The sequence below is a fragment of the Nerophis lumbriciformis genome, linkage group LG24 (genome assembly GCF_033978685.3).
Source record: "Nerophis lumbriciformis linkage group LG24, RoL_Nlum_v2.1, whole genome shotgun sequence".
Taxonomy (NCBI): Eukaryota; Metazoa; Chordata; class Actinopteri; order Syngnathiformes; family Syngnathidae; genus Nerophis; species Nerophis lumbriciformis.
Genome location: NC_084571.2, coordinates 38,495,001 through 38,518,175, shown reverse-complemented (window position 1 = coordinate 38,518,175; position 23,175 = coordinate 38,495,001). Strand labels below are relative to the sequence as shown.

The 23,175-nt window shown below is 39.8% G+C and overlaps 1 protein-coding gene across 1 annotated transcript in view; it reads right to left on the bottom strand.

The window, feature by feature from the left end:
- flii (FLII actin remodeling protein) overlaps window positions 1-23,175 on the bottom strand; it is a 57,655-nt gene that overhangs the window by 15,630 nt on the left and 18,850 nt on the right. Inside the window, exons 6-19 of the mRNA XM_061982057.2 lie at window positions 20,573-20,676; window positions 20,320-20,495; window positions 20,078-20,235; window positions 19,885-19,969; window positions 14,730-14,877; window positions 14,499-14,629; window positions 12,175-12,282; window positions 11,984-12,088; window positions 11,734-11,913; window positions 6,720-6,802; window positions 6,574-6,648; window positions 6,375-6,458; window positions 313-484; window positions 127-234 (exon numbers count right to left, since the gene is read on the bottom strand). Of these exons, the coding sequence (XP_061838041.1) occupies window positions 127-234; window positions 313-484; window positions 6,375-6,458; window positions 6,574-6,648; window positions 6,720-6,802; window positions 11,734-11,913; window positions 11,984-12,088; window positions 12,175-12,282; window positions 14,499-14,629; window positions 14,730-14,877; window positions 19,885-19,969; window positions 20,078-20,235; window positions 20,320-20,495; window positions 20,573-20,676 (1,717 nt within the window). The remainder of the gene's footprint in view (window positions 1-126; window positions 235-312; window positions 485-6,374; window positions 6,459-6,573; window positions 6,649-6,719; window positions 6,803-11,733; window positions 11,914-11,983; window positions 12,089-12,174; window positions 12,283-14,498; window positions 14,630-14,729; window positions 14,878-19,884; window positions 19,970-20,077; window positions 20,236-20,319; window positions 20,496-20,572; window positions 20,677-23,175) is intronic.

The window sequence follows — 23,175 nt, the reverse complement described above, 5'->3', positions numbered from 1 at the left end:
ATGGAAAAGGAGCGTTTGAGAACGAAAGCAAACATTGTAGCTCAAAAATGAACTTTTTGACTTTGTCGGGATCCATTGGGATTAGTTGTGATCCTGCTCGGGTTTACTTGAAGTGGATGAACATACCAGTCGGAGCTCTGGCAGCGTGTCCAGTTTGATCTTGTGGTTTTTGTGCTCCACAGAAAGCTTGTAGTTGATCTGAGGCAGCTCCAGGTAGCCCAGGCCCAAACCCACCTACATGGCAACAAGACCATTCAGTATATCCATCGTGTTGAAGTGTTCACCACATGTTATCATCATGACATGCTTGACCTTGTATAGTTTAGGCCTGACAGGAGAGAAGTCATCTGGTACGTGTTTCTTAATCGCCTCTGGTTGTCCACCCAGTATTTCCCAGAAATTTGGAGGCTCCTGCTTTTGCATTAAAGTTGTGATCTCTGCCTTCCCTTTGCGCTCGTTTTTATTGATCTTCTCTGCAAATAACCTGAAAGGTGACAACAATGAACATGTTAGGCAGTGCAGCGCTAAACTCCAAACTAGGGTACCGACTCCCATTTTGAATATCCATGAGAGACGGTCCAATACTTACATTTTAAATTTTTTATTTTTTATGGTGAGTGCTATTGACAATTTAACAATATCAACACACTATTTAAACTAGCTCCTTATTTTATTATACAAACCCCGTTTCCATATGAGTTGGGAAATTGTGTTAGATGCAGAGGTGGGTAGTAACGCGCTACATTTACTCCGTTACATCTACTTGAGTACCTTTTGGGATAAATTGTACTTCTAAGAGTAGTTTTAATGCAACATACTTTTACTTTTACTTAAGTATATTTATAGAGAAGGAACGCTACTTTTAATCCGCTACTTTTATCTACATTCAGCTCGCTACTCGCTACTAATTTTTATCGATCTGTTAATCCACGCTTTGTTTGTTTTGGTCTGTCAGACAGACCTTCAAAGTGCCTGCCTTACTGGTGACGTTTCACTTTGTTCCACCAATCAGATGCAGTCACTGGTGACGTTGGACCAATCAAACAGAGACAGGTGGTCACATGACCTGACTTAAACAAGTTGAAAAACTTATTGGGGTGTTACCATTTAGTGGTCAATTGTACGGAATGTGTACTGTACTGTGCAATCTAATAATAAAAGTTCCAATCAATCAATCAATCAAAAGTGTGAAGGAAAAAAGATACTTTTTTATTTCAACCGTACATCCCGTCAAAAGCCTAAAGACTGACCGCACATGAGGACGTTCCTGTCTTCACAATAAGAGTGCCGCTCCATCGCACCTGCGCTTTCACAATAAGAGTCTCCGAAAGCCAGTGCAAACAAGCTAGTAAGCTATGGAGTTTGACGCCAATATATTTCTTGTAAAGTGTATAAAAACGAATATGGAAGCTGGACAAATAAGATGCCAAAAACCCACCACTTCCATGTGGTATTAGACAGAAAGGAGGAACTTTTCTTCTCCTCCATTTGAAAACGTGGACGTAATCATCACTACTGTCTGATTACAATCAACGCAAGTCATCAGAATCAGGTAATACACCAACTTATATTCTAGTCTTCATGAAAGAAAGGAATCTATATGTGTTAAACATGCATGTATATTCATTAAAACACCTTTAACATGTAAACAAAAACAGCAAAATAAATACATATAAATTATATACTGTATATATCAATGTATATGTATATATATATATATATATATATATATATATATATATATCTGTGATATGAGTGTGTATGTTACTCATCAGTTACTCAGTACTTGAGTAGTTTTTTCACAACATACTTTTTACTTTTACTCAAGTAAATATTTGGGTGACTACTCCTTACTTTTACTTGAGTAATACATCTCTAAAGTAACAGTACTCTTACTTGAGTACAATTTCTGGCTACTCTACCCACCTCTGGTTAGATGTTAATATAAACAGAATACAATGATTTGCAAATCCTTTTCAACCCATAATCAGTGGAATGTACTACAAAGACAACATATTTGATGTTCAAACTCATAAACTTTTTTTTTTTTTTGCAAATAATTAACTTAGAATTTCATGGCTGCAACACGTGCCAAAGTAGTTGGGAAAGGGCATGTTCACCACTGTGTTACATCACCTTTCCTTTTAACAACACTCAAGAAACGATTGGGAACTGAGGAAACTAATTGTTGAAGCTTTGAAAGTGGAATTCTTTCCCATTCTTGTTTTATGTAGAGCTTCAGTCGTTCAACAGTGCGGGGTCTCCGCTGTCGTATTTTACGTTTCATAATGCGCCACACATTTTCGATGGGAGACAGGTCTGGACTGCAGACGGGCCAGGAAAGTACCCGCACTCTTTTTTTTACGAAGCCACGCTGTTGTAACACGTGCTGAATGTGGCTTGGCATTGTCTTACTGAAATAAGCAGGGGCGTCCATGAAAAAGACGACGCTTAGATGGCAGCATATGTTGTTTCAAAACCTGTATGTACCTTTCAGCATTAATGGTGCCTTCACAGATGTGTAAGTTACCCATGCCTTGGGCACTAATGCACCCCCATACCATCGCAGATGCTGGCTTTTGAACTTTGCATCGATAACAGTCTGGATGGTTCGCTTCCACTTTGGTCCGGATGACACGATGTCGAATATTTCCAAAAACAATTTGAAATGTGGACTCGTTAAGACCACAGAACACTTTTCCACTTTGCATGAGTCCATCTTAGATGATCTCGGGCCCAGAGAAGCCGGCGGCGTTTCTGGATGTTGTTGATAAATGGCTTTCGCTTTGCATAGTAGAGCTTTAACTTGCACTTACAGATGTCGTGACCAACTGTATTTAGTGACAGTGGTTTTCTGAAGTGTTCCTGAGCCCATGTGGTGATATCCTTTAGAGATTGATGTCGGTTTTTGATACAGTGCCGTCTGAGGGATCGAAGGTCACGGTCATTCAATGTTGGTTTCCGGCTATACCACTTATGTGGAGTGATTTCTCCAGATTCTCTGAACCTTTTGATGATATTATGGACCGTAGATGTTGAAATCCCTAAATTTCTTGCAATTGCACTTTGAGAAACGTTGTTCTTAAACTGTTTGACTATTTGCTCACGCAGTTGTGGACAAAGGGGTGTACCTCGCCCCATCCTTTCTTGTGAAAGACTGAGCATTTTTTGGGAAGCTGTTTTTATACCCAATCATGGCACCCACCTGTTCCCAATTACCGTATTTTCCGCACTATTAGCCGCACCTAAAAACCACAAATTTACTCAAAAGCTGACAGTGCGGCTTATAACCCGGTGCGCTTTATATATGGATTAATATTAAGATTCATTTTCATAAAGTTTCGGTCTCGCAACTACGGTAAACAGCCGCCATCTTTTTTCCCCGTAGAAAAGGAAGTGGTTCTTCTTCTACGGCAAGCAACCGCCAAGGTAAGCACCCGCCCCCATAGAAGAGGAAGCGCTTCTTCTTCTACTGTAAGCAACCACCCGCCCCCGTAGAAGAAGAAGCGCGCGGATAGTACGTTTCATTTCCTTTGTGTGTTTACATCTGTAAAGACCACAAAATGGCTCCTACTAAGCGACAGGTTTCCGGTTCATGAAAAGACGCAATCTCTCCATCCGCACACGGACTACTATTTCACAGCAACTGCCTAAAGACTTTCAAGAAAAGCTGGCTACTTTCCGTGCATATTGTAAAAACAAGATAGCTGAAAAAAAGATCCGGCCAGAGAACATTATCAACATGGACGAGGTTCCACTGACTTTTGATATTCCTGTGAACCGCACTGTGGATACAACGGGAGCACGTACGGTGAATATTCGCACCACAGGGAATGAGAAGTCATCCTTCACTGTGGTTCTAGCTTGCCATGCTAATGGCCAGAAACTTCCACCCATGGTGATATTCAAAAGGAAGACCTTGCCAAAAGAGACCTTTCCAGCCGGCGTCATCATAAAAGCTAACTCGAAGGGATGGATGGATGAAGAAAAGATGAGCGAGTGGTTAAGGTAAGTTTACGCGAAGAGGCCGGGTGGCTTTTTTCACGCAGCTCCGTCCATGTTGATATACGACTCCATGCGCGCCCACATCACGCTGGTTTTTAATATATTATTAAAGTTTGACTGACCTGACTTTTTTTGACATTCCTTTAGCGCAGTTAGATGCGGCTTACAACACGGGGCGGCTTATAGGTGGACAAAGTTTTTAAATATGCCGTTCATTGAAGGCGCGGCTTATAACCCAGGGCGCCTTATGGTGCGGAAAATACGGTAGCCTGCACACCTGTGGGATGTTCCAAATAAGTGTTTGATGAGCATTCCTCAACTTTATCAGTATTTATTGCCACCTTTCCCAACTTCTTTGTCACGTGTTGCTGGCATCAAATTCTAAAGTTAATGATTATTTGCAAAAAAAAAAAAAATGTTTATCAGTTTGAAAATCAAATATGTTGTCTTTGTAGCATATTCAACTGAATATGGGTTGAAAATGATTTGCAAATCATTGTATTCTGATTATATTTACATCTAACACAATTTCCCAACTCATATGGAAACGGGGTTTGTATTACATAATGTTTTGAGTACAACAAAAGGTAATAGAAATAAATAAAAAATGCTATCCACTACTTGTTTAAATCCTCATGTGTCCAGGGAATTATTTATTGACTTAGAAAACATTAACAAAAACTACCAAATAATTATTTTAAGAGTAAAGTATATCAAACAAACCTTTAACAAAGTGGACACTGCAAACTTGTGCGTTCTTTGCCTGTGCTCCGTTATATTGGAGTGTGTGCCACTTTTGTCGTCAGCTTTTGTAAAATCTTGCACTCTTCCACCTTTGATTACCTCTGAAGGATTTATCCTTTTCGCGATTTGAACAGTTCGTACAGTCGAAAACAACGCAAGCATATGGGGCATTTGCCTACGAGACAGGCTAAATGGCACCTAGTACCCATTGAAAACAGACGCTGCTTGACAATTAAGCATATTCAATGAAATCATTAAAATTCAAGCAATAGCCACTTTATTTTGTTAAAAAAATATTAAATGTAGCTTTCAAGGCCAAAAATGTAATACATTATCTAATTAAAAACAATACTAGCAAATGCTAAATGTAATAATACAAGCTTTATAGAAAGGTGTTATTGTGTTTACCTGCTATAAATCATTTACCGTATTTTCCGCACTATTAGCCGCACCTAAAAACCACAAATTTACTCAAAAGCTGACAGTGCGGCTTTTAACCCGGTGCGCTTTATATATGGATTAATATTAAGATTCATTTTCATAAAGTTTCGGTCTCGCAACTACGGTAAACAGCCGCCATCTTTTTTCCCCGTAGAAGAGGAAGTGCTTCTTCTTCTACGCAAGCAACCGCCAAGGTAAGCACCCGCCCCCATAGAACAGGAAGCGCTTCTTCTTCTACTGTAAGCAACCACCCGCGCGCGTAGAAGAAGAAGAAGAAGAAGCGCGCGGATATTACGTTTCATTTCCTTTGTGTGTTTACATCTGTAAAGACCACAAAATGGCTCCTACTAAGCGACAGGTTTCCGGTTCATGAAAAGACGCAATCTCTCCATCCGCACACGGACTACTATTTCACAGCAACTGCCTAAAGACTTTCAAGAAAAGCTGGCTACTTTCCGTGCATATTGTAAAAACAAGATAGCTGAAAAAAAGATCCGGCCAGAGAACATTATCAACATGGACGAGGTTCCACTGACTTTTGATATTCCTGTGAACCGCACTGTGGATACAACGGGAGCACGTACGGTGAATATTCGCACCACAGGGAATGAGAAGTCATCCTTCACTGTGGTTCTAGCTTGCCATGCTAATGGCCAGAAACTTCCACCCATGGTGATATTCAAAAGGAAGACCTTGCCAAAAGAGACCTTTCCAGCCGGCGTCATCATAAAAGCTAACTCGAAGGGATGGATGGATGAAGAAAAGATGAGCGAGTGGTTAAGGTAAGTTTAAGTTTACGCGAAGAGGCCGGGTGGCTTTTTTCACGCAGCTCCGTCCATGTTGATATACGATTCCATGCGCGCCCACATCACGCTGGTTTTAATATATTATTAAAGTTTGACTGACCTATTTGACTGTTTTTTTGACATTCCTTTAGCGCAGTTAGATGCGGCTTACAACACGGGGCGGCTTATAGGTGGACAAAGTTTTGAAATATGCCGTTCATTGAAGGCGCGGCTTATAACCCAGGGCGCCTTATGGTGCGGAAAATACGGTAATTCAATGATCAACGTGTCAGAAGCAAAAAATTTAATCGAGGCCAAAATGTTGATCTGGACATCTCTAGTTGCTATGGTAAAATAAATCTAGCCAATGAATGAATTAGTACATTATTGTCGTCTGACCTGGCCTTTGTGGTGCTGCTCAGCGTAGCGTTTGCTCCTCTCCAGATAAAAATGTCCAGTCCGGTGTCCAGTAGAAAAACATAGCTGCCAAATAGAGAAAAATGAAATGTAAGGAATACATATTTTGGAGAAGTATACGTAAAATAAAGGTGTGAATGAGAACAAAGTAATTGTTCAGTTGAGTTAGTGTCAGAGTCACCGTGGATCAAGGGAGCAGGATTTCACAGGGACAGACTCAAGTCGGATGTTTTTCTTGCCATAAACTCTGTATAGCCTGATAAAACACGCACCTTTTGAAAACACATGAAAAGGCTGAGACATCCATGAAATGATAGTCTAATATACCTGACAGGATAGTGTGTGTCCTCGACCGTGTAGAATCCACTGGCAGTGCCTCCTTCGATGTATGAGATCTCATTGTTGAATACCTGCACAACAAACTGTATTTATATAGCACTTTTCATGCACGGGCAATTGGCAAGCACAAAGTGCTGTACAAAACAAAACAAACAAAAATAACAATAGAAGAGAAGAAAACACACATTCACACACACACATATTTTATCACATACATACATACATATATACAAACCCTGTTTCCATATGAGTTGGGAAATTGTGTTAGATGTAAATATAAACGGAATACAATGATTTGCAAATCCTTTTCAACCCATATTCAATTGAATGCACTACAAAGACAACATATTTGATGTTCAAACTCAAACATTACTTTTTTTTTTTGCAAATAATTATTAACTTAGAATTTCATGGCTGCAACACGTGACAAAGTAGTTGGGAAAGGGCATGTTCACCACTGTGTTACATGGCCTTTCCTTTTAACAACACTCAGTAAACGTTTGGGAACTGAGGAGACACATTTTTTTAAGCTTCTCAGGTGGAATTCTTTCCCATTCTTGCTTGATGTACAGCTTAAGTTGTTCAACAGTCCGGAGTCGCCGTTGTGCTATTTTAGGCTTCATAATGCGCCACACATTTTCAATGGGAGACAGGTCTGGACTACAGGCAGGCCAGTCTAGTACCCGCACTCTTTTACTATGAAGCCATGTTGATGTAACACGTGGCTTGGCATTGTCTTCCTGAAATAAGCAGGGTGTCCATGGTAACGTTGCTTGGCTGGCAACATATGTTGCTCCAAAACCTGTATGTACCTTTCAGCATTAATGGCGCCTTCACAGATGTGTAAGTTACCCATGTCTTGGGCACTAACACACCCCCATACCATCACACATGCTGGCTTTTCAACTTTGCGCCGAGAACAATCCGGATGGTTCTTTTCCTCTTTGGTCCGGAGGACACGACGTCCACAGTTTCCAAAAACAATTTGAAATGTGGACTCGTCAGACCACAGAACACTTTTCCACTTTGTATCAGTCCATCTTAGATGAGCTCAGGCCCAGCGAAGCCGACGGCATTTCTGGGTGTTGTTGATAAACGGTTTTCGCCTTGCATAGGAGAGTTTTAACTTGCACTTACAGATGTAGCGACCAACTGTAGTTACTGACAGTGGGTTTCTGAAGTGTTCCTGAGCCCATGTGGTGATATCCTTTACACACTGATGTCGCTTGTTGATGCAGTACAGCCTGGGGGATCGAAGGTCACAGGCTTAGCTGCTTACGTGCAGTGATTTCTCCAGATTCTCTGAACCCTTTGATATTACAGACCGTAGATGGTGAAATCCCTAAATTCCTTGCAATAGCTGGTTGAGAAAGGTTTTTCTTAAACATTTTTCTTAAACATTTCTTGACAAAGTGGTGACCCTTGCCCCATCCTTGTTTCTGAATGACTGAGCATTTCATAGAATCTACTTTTATACCCAATCATGGCACCCACCTGTTCCCAATTAGCCTGTTCACCTGTGGGATGTTCCAAATAAGTGTTTGATGAGCATTCCTCAACTTTATCAGTATTTATTGCCACCTTTCCCAACTTCTTTGTCACGTGTTGCTGGCATCAAATTCTAAAGTTAATGATTATTTAGAAAAAAAAAAAAGTTTATCAGTTTGAACATCAAATATGTTGTCTTTGTAGCATATTCAACTGAATATGGGTTGAAAATGATTTGCAAATCATTGTATTCCGTTTATATTTACATCCAACACAATTTCCCAACTCATATGGAAACGGGGTTTGTGTGTGTGTGTGTGTGTGTGTATATATATATATATATATATATATATATATATATATATATATATATATATATATATATATATATATATATACACACACACACACACACACACACATTTTATATATATATATATATATATATATATATATATATATATATATATATACATACAGCACAAAACATGACAAAACAATGTAAAAATGTAAATATAAATAATAAAATAATAAGACAGAATATTTGTGAAAAGCCTGTGGTGTGTCTTTAGCCTTTTTTCTTTTTCTTTTTTTAATTAAATTATTATTATTTTTTTTTTAAAGTTCAACGCTCTCTGCAGTCCTGAGGCTCTCTGGCAAGCTGTTCCATAGGTGGGGCCATAGTGGCTAAATGCCGCCTCACCGTGGGTCTTTCTTCTGGTATTCGGTAAAGCTAAAAGGCCAGTGCCAGAGGACCTCAAGATCCGTGAGGGTTGATCCAGTAAAAGCAGGTCAGATAGATAAGAAAAGTTAAAGTACCAATGATTGTCACACACACGCTAGGTGTGGCGAAATTATTGTCGCCAATAATTGGCGCAAGGCCATTAAGACATTTAAAAAGTAATAATATAAATTTTAAAATCGACCCTAAAGCGGACGGGGAGCCAATACAGCGACTTTAAAACTGGTGTAATGTGCTCCCGCCCTCTGGTCCTCGTCATCACGTGTGCAGCTGAGTTTTGTAATAATTGTAGACTTCTGATATTCTTTTTGGGAAAGCCAAAGAGCAGGGCAATACAATAGTCTAAACGACAGGAAATAAAAGCATGCATTAGCCAGCACCTCCGTGTTGGCCTGAGAGAGAAACGGGCGGACTCTGGCTATGTTCTTAAGAAGATACTGTCGGAGGCAGATATTTACATATATCCGAATTTAAGTTGTACTTCTTTCATTTCTTAGTCATATTTGAAAACAGCTCGTGTTTTCCATTTCTTCTCTTGATGCTCTGTCAGCAAGTATACTGTGTGTGTTAACCTTGAGTTCTTTGGAATGTGTTTTGACTAGCATTCGTTTTGTCTACAGAGATGGGACGAGAGAGAGGGTGGTGGGATCGGGAAGACAGACCATTTTGGGAGGCGCGTTAGAATGTTCTAGGGTTAGACTGGTCTCAAAATGTATATTGGCAAAGCTTTGAAAATATACAACAAAATACCTATTCTGTCTCTGGTGGTTTTTCAACTCAGCTTTAAGTGTCGTAAAGAGCTTGGGAGCGAATTGTGACTTGAATTCCCTGGGAGGAACAACTGGTCCAAAACGCAACAATTTGGGGGCTCGTCCAGGATCCTTTCCTCTTCTTGTGGTAGGGTTTGCATTTACCGCCAGTCTTGCGGTGCTTATGCCAGTTGTCCCTAGAAATACCCATTCTCAGGCGCCGGCTAGAAAGAGGGGCGTATTTTAGAAGTGTTGTACTAGTGATAAAGATCTTTTTAGAAGATCTGAAGGGGGAATTGTCGGAGGCAGATATTTACATATATCCGAATTTAAGTTGTACTTCTTTCATTTCTTAGTCATATTTGAAAACAGCTCGTGTTTTCCATTTCTTCTCTTGATGCTCTGTCAGCAAGTATACTGTGTGTGTTAACCTTGAGTTATTTGGAATGTGTTTTGACTAGCATTTGTTTTGTCTACAGAGATGGGACGAGAGAGAGGGTGGTGGGATCGGGAAGACAGACCATTTTGGGAGGCGCGATAGAATGTTCTAGGGTTAGACTGGTCTCAAAATGTATATTGGCAAAGCTTTGAAAATATACAACAAAATACCTATTCTGTCTCTGGTGGTTTTTCAACTCAGCTTTAAGTGTCGTAAAGAGCTTGGGAGCGAATTGTGACTTGAATTCCCTGGGAGGAACAACTGGTCCAAAACGCAACAATTTGGGGGCTCGTCCGGGATCCTTTCCTCTTCTTGTGGTAGGGTTTGCGTTTACCGCCAGTCTTGCGGCGCTTATGCCAGTTGTCCCTAGAAATACCCATTCTCAGGCGCCGGCTAGAAAGAGGGGCGTATTTTAGAAGTGTTGTACTAGTGATAAAGATCTTTTTAGAAGATCTGAAGGGGGAATTGTCGGAGGCAGATATTTACATATATCCGAATTTAAGTTGTACTTCTTTCATTTCTTAGTCATATTTGAAAACAGCTCGTGTTTTCCATTTCTTCTCTTGATGCTCTGTCAGCAAGTATACTGTGTGTGTTAACCTTGAGTTCTTTGGAATGTGTTTTGACTAGCATTTGTTTTGTCTACAGAGATGGGACGAGAGAGAGGGTGGTGGGATCGGAAAGACAGACCATTTTGGGAGGCGCGATAGAATGTTCTAGGGTTAGACTGGTCTCAAAATGTATATTGGCAAAGCTTTGAAAATATACAACAAAATACCTATTCTGTCTCTGGTGGTTTTTCAACTCAGCTTTAAGTGTCGTAAAGAGCTTGGGAGCGAATTGTGACTTGAATTCCCTGGGAGGAACAACTGGTCCAAAACGCAACAATTTGGGGGCTCGTCCGGGATCCTTTCTTCTTCTTGTGGTAGGGTTTGCGTTTACCGCCAGTCTTGCGGCGCTTATGCCAGTTGTCCCTAGAAATACCCATTCTCAGGCGCCGGCTAGAAAGAGGGGCGTATTTTAGAAGTGTTGTACTAGTGATAAAGATCTTTTTAGAAGATCTGAAGGGGGAATTGTCGGAGGCAGATATTTACATATATCCGAATTTAAGTTGTACTTCTTTCATTTCTTAGTCATATTTGAAAACAGCTCGTGTTTTCCATTTCTTCTCTTGATGCTCTGTCAGCAAGTATACTGTGTGTGTTAACCTTGAGTTCTTTGGAATGTGTTTTGACTAGCATTTGTTTTGTCTACAGAGATGGGACGAGAGAGAGGGTGGTGGGATCGGGAAGACAGACCATTTTGGGAGGCGCGATAGAATGTTCTAGGGTTAGACTGGTCTCAAAATGTATATTGGCAAAGCTTTGAAAATATACAACAAAATACCTATTCTGTCTCTGGTGGTTTTTCAACTCAGCTTTAAGTGTCGTAAAGAGCTTGGGAGCGAATTGTGACTTGAATTCCCTGGGAGGAACAACTGGTCCAAAACGCAACAATACAGACCTAGGTTAAAAGGTCATCTAGTCTTTTATAACAAGAAGAGTTGACATGTGCTGTACACAGCAAGATGATGTTTATACGTACGGCACTAAACTCCTCGCTTTCATCTCCCATCTCTTCCCTTATAGTCCTGCACTCTGCTCCAAGAAGATTCCTGAGGTTGACGGCATGGATGGCAGCGCCGGCCTTTTTGTCCAGCGTGGCTTCCTGGCCAATCCAGTAGAAGATCTGCCAGGTCAGCGCTCCATTGTCATCCAAATATGTCTACAACGGCAAGGAGAGAGACTTGCAGGTGTGTACCGAGCACAGACACATCTCTATGAGTGATGGTTACCTTGAGGACAATGTAGCAGTCTGCCTCGTAAAACTTGCTATGGAAAGTTTCATCCACTTGCATAGGAACAAAATTCTCTATTTGCCACACGCTCACGCCTGGCAACTGGAGGAGAAGGGGAAAGAGACATGCTGACTAAGCACTTGCTAACAGGGAGAATTACTCTAAGAGGTGTAAGGGAGCAACATTACCTGGCCCGCATCGTCCATAAAGAACTCAGAATAGTCCAGTTGAGGCTTCTCCAGACCCTGATCCCATCGCCTTACTTTAAGAACTCCATATTTCAAATCTCCATTTTCCTGTGGAATGTTCACATCAAGGTATTTATTATGGGTGCTAAAAAAAAAACCAATTCACATCCAATCACGGTTTTAATTTATCCGGGTTCTAAATCGATTCATAATTTTTGAAAATAGTTAAAAATACATTTTTGGATTAAAATCACAACTATTATTGATAGTATTGATACTGTTGCTCTTATATATTTGTATAGTATTCGTTAAGGATGTCCGATAATATCGGACCGCCGATATTATCGGCCGATAAATGCTTTAAAAAGTAATACCGGAAATTATCGGTATCGGTTTCAAGATTATCGGTATCGGTTTCCAAAAGTAAAATTTGTGACTTTCTAAAACGCCGCTGTGCACACGGACGTAGGGAGAAGTACAGAGCGCCAATTAATCCTTGAAGGCGCTGCTTTTGCGTACTGGCCCAGTCACATAATATCTACGGCTTGACACACGCACTAGCGAATGCAAGCATACTTGATCAACAGCCATACAGGTCACACTGAGGGTGGCCGTATAAACAACTTTAACACTGTTACAAATATGCGGCCACACTGTGAACCCACACCAAACAAGAATGACAAACACATTTCGGGAGAACGTCCGCACCGTAACACAACATAAACAGAACAAATACCCAGAACCCCTTGCAGCACTAACTCTTCCAGAACGCTACAATATACACCCCCCGCCCCGCCCACTTCAACCTCCTCATGCTCTCTCAGGGAGAGCATGTCCCAAATTCCAAGCTGCTGTTTTGAGACATGTTAAAAAAAATAATGCGCTTTGTGACTTCAATAATAAATATGGCAGTGCCATGTTGGCATTTTTTTTCCCATAACTTGAGTTGATTTATTTTTGGAAAACCTTGTTACATTGTTTAATGCAGGGGTGCTCACACTTTTTCTGCAGGCGAGCTACTTTTCAATTGATCAAGTCGTGGGGATCTACCTCATTCATATATATAATTTATATTTACTTATTTATGAAATATATGTTTTTGTTAACAAGTTAAAGGTGTTTAATGATAATGCAAGCATGTTTAACACAAATAGTTAATATTGTTAAAAAATTAAAGGTGTTTAATGATAATACACGCATGTTTAACACATAGTTAATATTGTTAACAAGTTAAAGGTGTTTAATGATAATACACGCATGTTTAACACATAGTTAATATTGTTAACAAGTTAAAGGTGTTTAAAGATAATACAAGCATGTTTAACACATATAGTTAATATTGTTAACAAGTTAAAGGTGTTTAAAGATAAAACAAGCATGTTTAACACATATAGTTAATATTGTTAATAAGTTAAAGGTGTTTAAAGATAATACAAGCATGTTTAACACATATAGATTCCTTTCTTTCATGGAGACACGAATATAAGTTGGTGTATTACCTGATTCTGATGACTTGCATTGATTGGAATCAGACAGTGGTGCTGATAACGTCCGCATTTTCGAATGGAAGAGAAAAAAAGTCCTCCTTTCTGTCCAATACCACATGAAAGTGGTTGGTTTTTGGCATCTTATTTGTCCAGCTTCCGTACTCCTTTGTATACACTTTACAAGAAATACATTGTCGGCAAACTCCGTAGCTTGCTAGCTTGAGACTCTTATTTTGTTAGCGCAACTGTGCCACTGTGCAGTCGGTCTTTGGAGTTTTGACGACAGGTACGGTGCCAGAGTCTGTTGAAATAAAGTGTTTCTCGCCTTCCAGTCGGTAATTTTATTGAGCTGGCAGCAGCCAGCGTCATCTCAGAAGACCCTCGGGTGCCGTGAATGTCAATTAAGTGACGAAAGTGACGTCATAGTGAAGATTTATGATCGCTCATTTTTAGAACTATTTTTTTAATGCCTGGCTGGTGATCGACTGACACACCCTCCGAGATCGACCGGTAGCTCGCGATCGACGTAATGAGCACCCCTGGTTTAATGCATCCAGCGGGGCATCACAACAAAATTAGGCATAATAATGTGTTAATTCCACGACTGTATATATTGGTATCGGTTGATATCGGAATCGGTAATTAAGAGTTGGACAATATTGGAATATCGGCAAAAAAGCCATTATCGGACATCTCTATTTGAATTATTATTACATTAGTGCTTAAATTGGTTTCAAAATAATGCTGACAATTTGTTGCAATGCACAATTTGTTATCATCCCAGGCCTCTTGAATACCACTTCTCATTTCCTGTTCAAACATAACTCAGTTACTCACCTCCATGTTCTTCTTTTCCTGTGCAACATCACTCATGCCCTTCAACACCTGCTGGGCCTGATCATCCTGAGAGCAGTCCTTTCTCCTTCTTAGCCTCATCTTTCTCGCCAGGGGATCTCTGGGGCTGGCCCCTGCACACACAAGTACGAACAAACCCACGGAACGTTGCAGTGAGTGCATAGTGGGCTGTGAATGTGTCAAACTAAAGTGCATTTGTGTAGAAGCCCTCGCCTCCTCCAGCAGCGGCGACAGTGGCAGGCGAGGCCCCAGCTAGTCGCAACTGGTTTGGCAGGGAGAAGTCAATGTTGTACCACTCTGCTGCTCGGTCTACTGGTTTTGGAGGCATCACCAGGTTGGGGTTCTCACGCACATCCAGAATCTACAAAGACACAAGAAATATTAGTGCTGTCAAACTTAAAAAAAAAAAAAGTGATTAATTAATTACGAATCAAAATTAATTAATCTATATTTTTAATCCCACCTAAAAATGTTTTTTTATTTTATTTATTTATTTTTAAAGCCCTTGACTTTTTTCATTTAAATGTGTTGCATTATTGTGGCGGATCTAAATATTAATAACCAAAAAAAGTGGCTTCATGAAGCAATTGTTTAACAGAATTGAAGAGAATGCAGCCTTAGCCATTTATTGAAATAAAATATCAGGTCCATATAAAATTGCTGAAGTTATCAACATAAAAAAAATTGTAAAAAAAAACGTTCTGAGAAATACACGAGCACATATTGAACATTGAAATTGATGCTTTTTTTCCTGCTTCAGATAATAGGAGAACAATTAAACACAAACATCAATCACAGTGCTGCAAGTTAAAGTAGAACATCAAAAATATAATTGTTCATCATATTGTTGCGTCTGACCAGTCTTCCTCTCAGGGAATACAAGTCACTGGTCAATCCCAATTTCTTTCAGATGACATATATGCAGAGTAAGAAGGACCATCAAGACAGAATAGGAATATTATCAAGTTTTACTAAAGCTTTAGTAGACCAGTCCTACAGTCCGTTAATAGCGGCATCTAGAAGCGGTCTGAAAGCCAAATGGAAAGAGACAACTTATTGAATACGAAAACAGCCTCCACCCTGCCCAGAAAGGAATACCGTATTTTCCGCACTATAAGGCGCACCTAAAAACCACAAATTTTCTCAAAAGCTGACAGTGCGCCTTATAACCCGGTGCGCTTTATATATGGATAAATATTAAGATTCATTTTCATAAAGTTTCGGTCTCGCAACTTCGGTAAACAGCCGCCATCTTTTTTCCCGGTAGAACAGGAAGCGCTTCTTCTTCTACGCAAGCAACCGCCAAGGTAAGCACCCGCCCCCATAGAACAGGAAGCGCTTCTTCTTCTACTGTAAGCAACCACCCGCCCGCGTAGAAGAAGAAAAAGCGCGCGGATATACCGTACGTTTCATTTCCTTTGTGTGTTTACATCTGTAAAGACCACAAAATGGCTCCTACCAAGTGACAGGGATCCGGTTCATGAAAAGACGCAATCTCTCCATCCGCACACGGATTACTATTTCACAGCAACTGATATTCCTGTGAACCGCACTGTGGATACAACGGGAGCACGTACGGTGAATATTCGCACCACAGGGAATGAGAAGTCATCCTTCACTGTGGTTCTAGCTTGCCATGCTAATGGCCAGAAACTTCCACCCATGGTGATATTCAAAAGGAAGACCTTGCCAAAAGAGACCTTTCCAGCCGGCGTCATCATAAAAGCTAACTCGAAGGGATGGATGAAGAAAAGATGAGCGAGTGGTTAAGGTAAGTTTAAGTTTACGCGAAGAGGCCGGGTGGCTTTTTTCAGCAGCTCCGTCCATGTTGATATACGATTCCATGACTGTTTTTTTGACATTCCTTTAGCGCAGTTAGATGCGGCTTACAACACGGGGCGGCTTATGGGTGGACAAAGTTTTGAAATATGCCGTTCATTGAAGGCGCGGCTTATAACCCAGGGCGCCTTATGGTGCGGAAAATACGGTACAGCCTCATTGTTCTAATACTGATAAGGTAAAAAGGGAGTATGCTATACTCCCACATTCCAACCCTTTCAAGTTAAAGCACAGAGTTTACTTGCGGACATAACATACAAGCAAAAAGAGTACACATGGGAAAATATGAGCTGCTTTAAACATGACTATGAATAAAGAAAGAACTCTTCAAAATATATGCATTCTCCACAATGGCTAAGAAGGACAAACAGGCTATGCTGACATCATGTCTCTTATTTCTTCTTCATAGGCTTTAAGTCCTAAAAATGCTGATATAGAGTGCTCATGAGCGGGGTGTTCTTCAGTTCAGTTAGGTGAAGAGCTAATTGTATGTCTTGCTGAACATATTTGCTGCTGACGTTAGCTGAGGCTGCAACGCGACTGCGCAGTTAAACTGCTTAGGTGGTAAACAAACACCTTGTAACAACGCATTATGTAATAATTCATACATTTTCATCTCATGATAACGCCACATTTTGTAATTATCGGTCGCATTTTATTACCATTCTAGAATGCATTTTGTACTAACTTCTTATATATTGCAAAAGTTATTAAAAAATGCGTTGCTGCACTTTTTTATACAAATAAAATGTAACAATTTAGTGCATCATGTAATAAACAATTGAAATGGATGCCTTGATTATAAAAACTGTCACAGCAACAATTATTTGTTATACAGTAACGGTTAAAAAAATATGAAACGCTAAATATGGCTGCAATTAATCAATCCCAATCAACGCAATCATTTGACACACATATGAAAGATATAAGGTACTGCAGTGCTTGAGTATAAGCCGCTACTTTTGTCTTATGCTTTGAACCTTGGGGCTAATAAAACAATGAGGCTAATTTATGGATTTTTCATTGCAAACGGCCATAATGTTTTCAAATAACACCAACAGACACTGAAAGGGTTTGTTACTGTTTGAAATCCCGTTTTGTCTATTTGTCCGTAGCGTTTCTTTTTGAAAGGTTTCTTAAATCATCACTCCAAGCAACGTTGGTAAGTTTTACAATATAACTAAAACAATTCCTTCATAATTAACCCCCCCCCCAATGTGTGATGGCTGTAGGAGTGTTTTCATGCATATTTATTTGTATGTGCCAGCGTGATGTAATCAAGATAGCGTGGCTAGCATTAGTGTATATAAGTGTCTGTGTTAGCATTATTAATTCACAATGGCATTCTTTATGTATTGGTTCAGTTTTGTAAATGCACCAAAACATGACTGTGGGGTTATCGAGTCTGTTTAGCTGATTGGAGAGCTAACTTCTGCAGCTAGTGGGTCCATGGCGATGACTTCTGTTTTGTTTGATCAGCTGTGTGATAGGTACCGTTTGTAAACAATTAAGGTATGTAAATAAACATTTACAAAAACCTTTCACAACGGTATATATCTGTGGCGAATATACAGTGGGGTAAAAAAGTATTTAGTCAGCCACCAATTGTGCAAGTTCTCCCACTTAAAATGATGACAGAGGTCTGTGATTTTCATCACAGGTACACTTCAACTGTGAGAGACAGAATGTGAAAAAAAATCCAGGAATTCACATTGTAGGAATTTTAAATAATTTATTTGTAAATTATGGTGGAAAATAAGTATTTGGTCAATAACAAAAATTCAACTCAATACTTTGTAATATAACCTTTGTTGGCAATAACAGAGGTCAAACGATTACTATAGTTCTTTACAAGGTTTGCACACACAGTAGCTGGTATTTTTGCCCATTCCTCCAGGCAGATCTTCTCGAGAGCAGTGATGTTTTGGGGCTGTCGCCGAGCAACACGGACTTTCAACTCCCTCCACAGATTTTCTATGGAGTTGAGGTCTGGAGACTGGCTAGGCCACTCCAGGACTTTCAAATGCTTCTTACGGAGCCACTCCTTCGTTGCCCGGGCGGTGTGTTTGGGGCGGTATAGCTCGGTTGGTAGAGCGGCCGTGCCAGCAACTTGAGGGTTGCAGGTTCGATCCCCGCTTCCGCCATCCTAGTCACTGCCGTTGTGTCCTTGGGCAAGACACTTTACCCACCTGCTCCCAGTGCCACCCACACTGGTTTAAATGTAACTTAGATATTGGGTTTCACAATGTAAAGCGCTTTGAGTCACTTGAGAAAAAGCGCTATATAAATGTAATTCACTTCACTTCACTTCACTTCACTTCATTGTCATGCTGGAAGACCCAGCCACGTTTCATCTTCAAAGCTCTCTCTGATGGAAGGAAGTTTTGGCTCAAAATCTCACGATACATGGCCCCATTCATTCTTTCCTTAACACGGATCAGTCGGCCTGTCCCCTTAGCAGAAAAACAGCCCCAAAGCATGATGTTTCCACCCCCATGCTTCACAGTAGGTGTGGTGTTCTTGGGATGCAACTCAGTATTCTTCTTCCTCCAAACACGACGAGTTGAGTTTATACCAAAAAGTTCTATTTTGGTTTTATCTGACCACATGACATTCTCCCAATCCTCTGCTGTATCATCCATGTGCTCTCTGGCAAACTTCACACGGGCCTGGACATGCACTGGCTTAAGCAGGGGGACACATCTGGCACTGCAGGATTTGATTCCCTGTCGGCGTAGTGTGTTACTGATGGTAACCTTTGTTACTTTGGTCCCAGCTCTCTGCAGGTCATTCACCAGGTCCCCCCGTGTGGTTCTGGGATTTTTGCTCACCGTTCTCATGATCATTTTGACCCCACGGGATGAGATCTTGCGTGGAGTCCCAGATTGAGGGAGATTATCAGTGGTTTTGTATGTCTTCCATTTTCTGATAATTGCTCCCACAGTTGATTTTTTCACACCATTGCCTATTGTAGATTCACTGTTCACAGTCTGGTGCAGGTCTACAATTATTTTCCTGGTGTCCTTCGACAGCTCTTTGGTCTTGGCCATAGTGGAGTTTGGAGTCTGACTGTTTGAGGCTGTGGACAGGTGTCTTTTATACAGATAACAAGTTCAAACAGGTGCCATTAATACAGGTAACGAGAGGAGGACAGAAGAGATTCTTAAAGAAGAAGTTACAGGTCTGTGAGAGCCAGAGATCTTCCTTGTTTGAAGTGACCAAATACTTATTTTCCACCATAATTTACAAATAAATTCTTTAAAATTCCTACAATGTGAATTCCTGGATTTTTTTTCACATTCTGTCTCTCACAGTTGAAGTGTATCTATGATGAAAATTACAGACCTCTGTCATAATTTTAAGTGGGAGAACTTGCACAATCGGTGGCTGACTAAATACTTTTTTGCCCCACTGTAGGTATGTAAAAAAATAAATAAATAATTCTAAAATTTGATGGATGCGACTAAAATACAGGTGCGCTTTACAGCCCAGAAAATACGGTATTCTCCTCGTGAGCTATGCATTATACCTCTAAGTCGGTCAGGAAATGAATGGCCTCTGGCAGTGTCACTAGGCGGTTTTTGTTCAGCACTAGCTTCTTCAGGTTGCCACACCTACAAAACAGAACAAAACGCAAATACTTGGTTAATATAAACGTGTCGCGATTAAGTGGCGTGTGTACCGCATTAACATACCAACATAGGTCGGTTATAACTACTTACCTACAGAGTCCCTCAGGGATGAGTTCCAGGTTGTTGTTGGCAGCCATAAACTCAACGAGATTGGATAGTTTGCCCACACCAGGTGGCACCCCGTCAAAGTCCAGTTTGTTGGAGTTCACATACAGCTTTTTCAGTTTTGGCAGTTTACAGATCGCCGACTGGATGAAAAACGATAAAAGCAATTTGTACTTGTTATTTGAGCTATAAGATGAAATGGGTTTTATTTTTAGGTCATGCTTTACAGGCAATGAGGTGAGCTGGTTCCGGCTAAGGTTGAGTGTCTCAAGTTGGGTCCACTGGTCAATGCACAGCGACAGTTCTGAGATCTGATTACTACTCAGGTTGAGTCTTTTCAAATTTCCCAGTGTGTAGAGGCACTCAGGCACCCGAGTCAGGTCATTACAGGACAGGTCAACATCTGTAGGGAGGGACACCGAAGGAAGGTTAGTGGCTAGAACACAAAATCCGAAGCTTTTCCACATTTAAGTGCGCTACCTGCCAACTGCAGGAGACCCTCCAGGCTTGTGGGCATGTTGCTCTGTGTTCTCTGGGTATTCCTCAGGTGGAGAGTTTGTAGCGCCACCATGGCAGGCAACTGGCTGCTCACACGCAGGAATAATCACAAGGAATTGTTTTACAATGGAACTAATAGGCATGGCGCTGTATAAGTGGGTGCAATACATGCATAACGTCATGCGTTATAAGTCTGTTTCCCTATTCCCTTTTGCAAAGGAGTGAGGATTTAATGATGTATACATGCTTCTATACATTTCAGAAATAGACCACAGGGCTTTAAAAAGTGACGTAGTAAACGGTTTTATGGACATTTGAATAGCTGATTTATGCGCCTGAATGAAAGACTTTGTCCTGAAGTCTAGTTCTTTTCTTTAACAATTCCAAACATGGTGCGACCATGTTGTATCATTAACTGCCACAATCGTTCACACAAGAAAACAATTTGGAGAGATTTTTCTCATTTCCAGCATGGAAGCAAAGCCAAGGAAATCGGTTTAGTGAGCTAAAAAAAAAAGAAGAAGGGACTACTAAAGATCACTTTTAATTAGGGATGATGTTTGATAAGAAATTATTGAGTTCGAGCCCATTATCGAATCCTCTTATCGAACCGATTCCGTATCGATTCTCTTATTGAATCCAGATAGGTTGTTGTATATGGAAAAAAACACAATATTTGGTTTAACAAAAGCTCACTTTTATTTTATAAGAAAAAATAAAATTAAATAAATAAATAAATAAATAAATATTGACTGTTACCCCCCTAAAAAAAAAAAAAAAAATATATATATATATATATATATATATATATATATATATATTGACTGTTGTTACCCAAAGTATATTAAGTGGGATTTTTCAGAAAAACAAATATATACAGTAACATACCTGCCAACTTTTGAAATCAGAAAAACCTAGTAGCCAGGGTCCAGACGCAAAATGATTGATTGCATTCAGACAGGTTAAAATGTTGCTAAAACCATCACTTTTCTATCAGTCACAGTGACTTTTCAAAACAAAAATATTACAGCAAAAATCATATGGGTTGATTGACATGTTTATTCTGTAAGCTAACTTCAATAGTTTGAAATTATTTTGACAGTTAATGCCAGTTATCCTGTCAACCTTTCACAAGACTTCAATTTGTTAATTGAAAGTATAAACAGTATAAACACTTTTTACAGTAAACAAATGGTAAAACAGTACTAAACAATTCCATAAAAAAAAAAATTGGTGTCATTATTAACTTTCTGTCCAAGCTTGTATAATCTACTGCCTTGTTCAATTGTAAAAAATATTCTGTGCCTAAAATTCACATTTCTATCACAATTATCATACTGTAAACATGGTAAGCTAACTTCATTAAAATTAATAGTCCTGTCAATAGCATGGAATTACAATTCAAATGTAGTTTTTTTGTAAGCCTTTCAAAAGAATTCAAAATATGAAAAATTAATGAAAATTAATTGAAGCCATCAGACACTTGAAAAGTGGCACATCACATCTCTAATGTAATCTTTTGAACTTTTCAACAGAAATAGCACTGCAAAAATATTAAGGACATACTTCTGTATTTTGGTAGTTATGCTGTCAACATTTAACAAGATTTCTTCAACTTGGACTTGAAAGCATAAATAGTATAAACACTTTTAACAGTATAACAGTACTAAACAATTCCAATAGATAACATTGGTGTCATTACCTTTTTGTGGCTAAAATCCAAATTTAGCAACGGCATTAGACTTGTGTTTTTTTTTTCCCAACGAGGTCTTTTACATCGCTAATTCCTCCGTGTCCGATCGAAAAATCTTGTCTGCACAAGGTGCAATTCGCGTAGTTTTCACCCTTTTTGGAACGGATAATTATTCCCGGATAGGCTTTTGAATATTCTTCACGGAATGACTGCAGTTTTCTTTTCGGTTTAAGACTCGTTTGCGATTTTTCTCCGGCTGATTCCATGATCGTTCGCTCGTTTGGAAACAATGGCAACAGGTGCCTGGTGCTTGGCAGCGGTGCTATAAATAGCCTCGCGCATGGCATTCGGAATGGCTCGATAGGAAGTTACGGGAAGCAGTGTCGATTGTCATTGTTGTTACGCGATTTCGTGAATAAAACTTAAAAAAAAAAAAAAAAAAATTAATTAATGAAAAACCGTATTTTTTATCACTGCAACCGTAACCCAGAATAGGTTGATGAAAACCGTACTAATTACGGGAAAACCGGAGTAGTTGGCAGGTATGCAGTAACACAAAAACAACCTGTCTCTGTGATCACTATAGGTGTATAAATAATAATGTAGTGTTAAATAAAATCAGTCCCTTGGGCACAAAACTGAACATAATACAGCTCTCCAAAAAGTGCACTTCTGCTGCTATTGGAACATACTAACTACACACACTATGATTCAATTAACATACAGAAATGTGATACACAATATGTAAATATTAGCTTCACACAAATACACAGTACTATCACCAAACAAATACTTCTGAGTGTTGAAACTATTTCGATGGTGGAAATACACGACTGGCAGCCATTTTAAGTCCTCAAAACATCCATTGAAACAGTGCACAAAAATCGTTTTT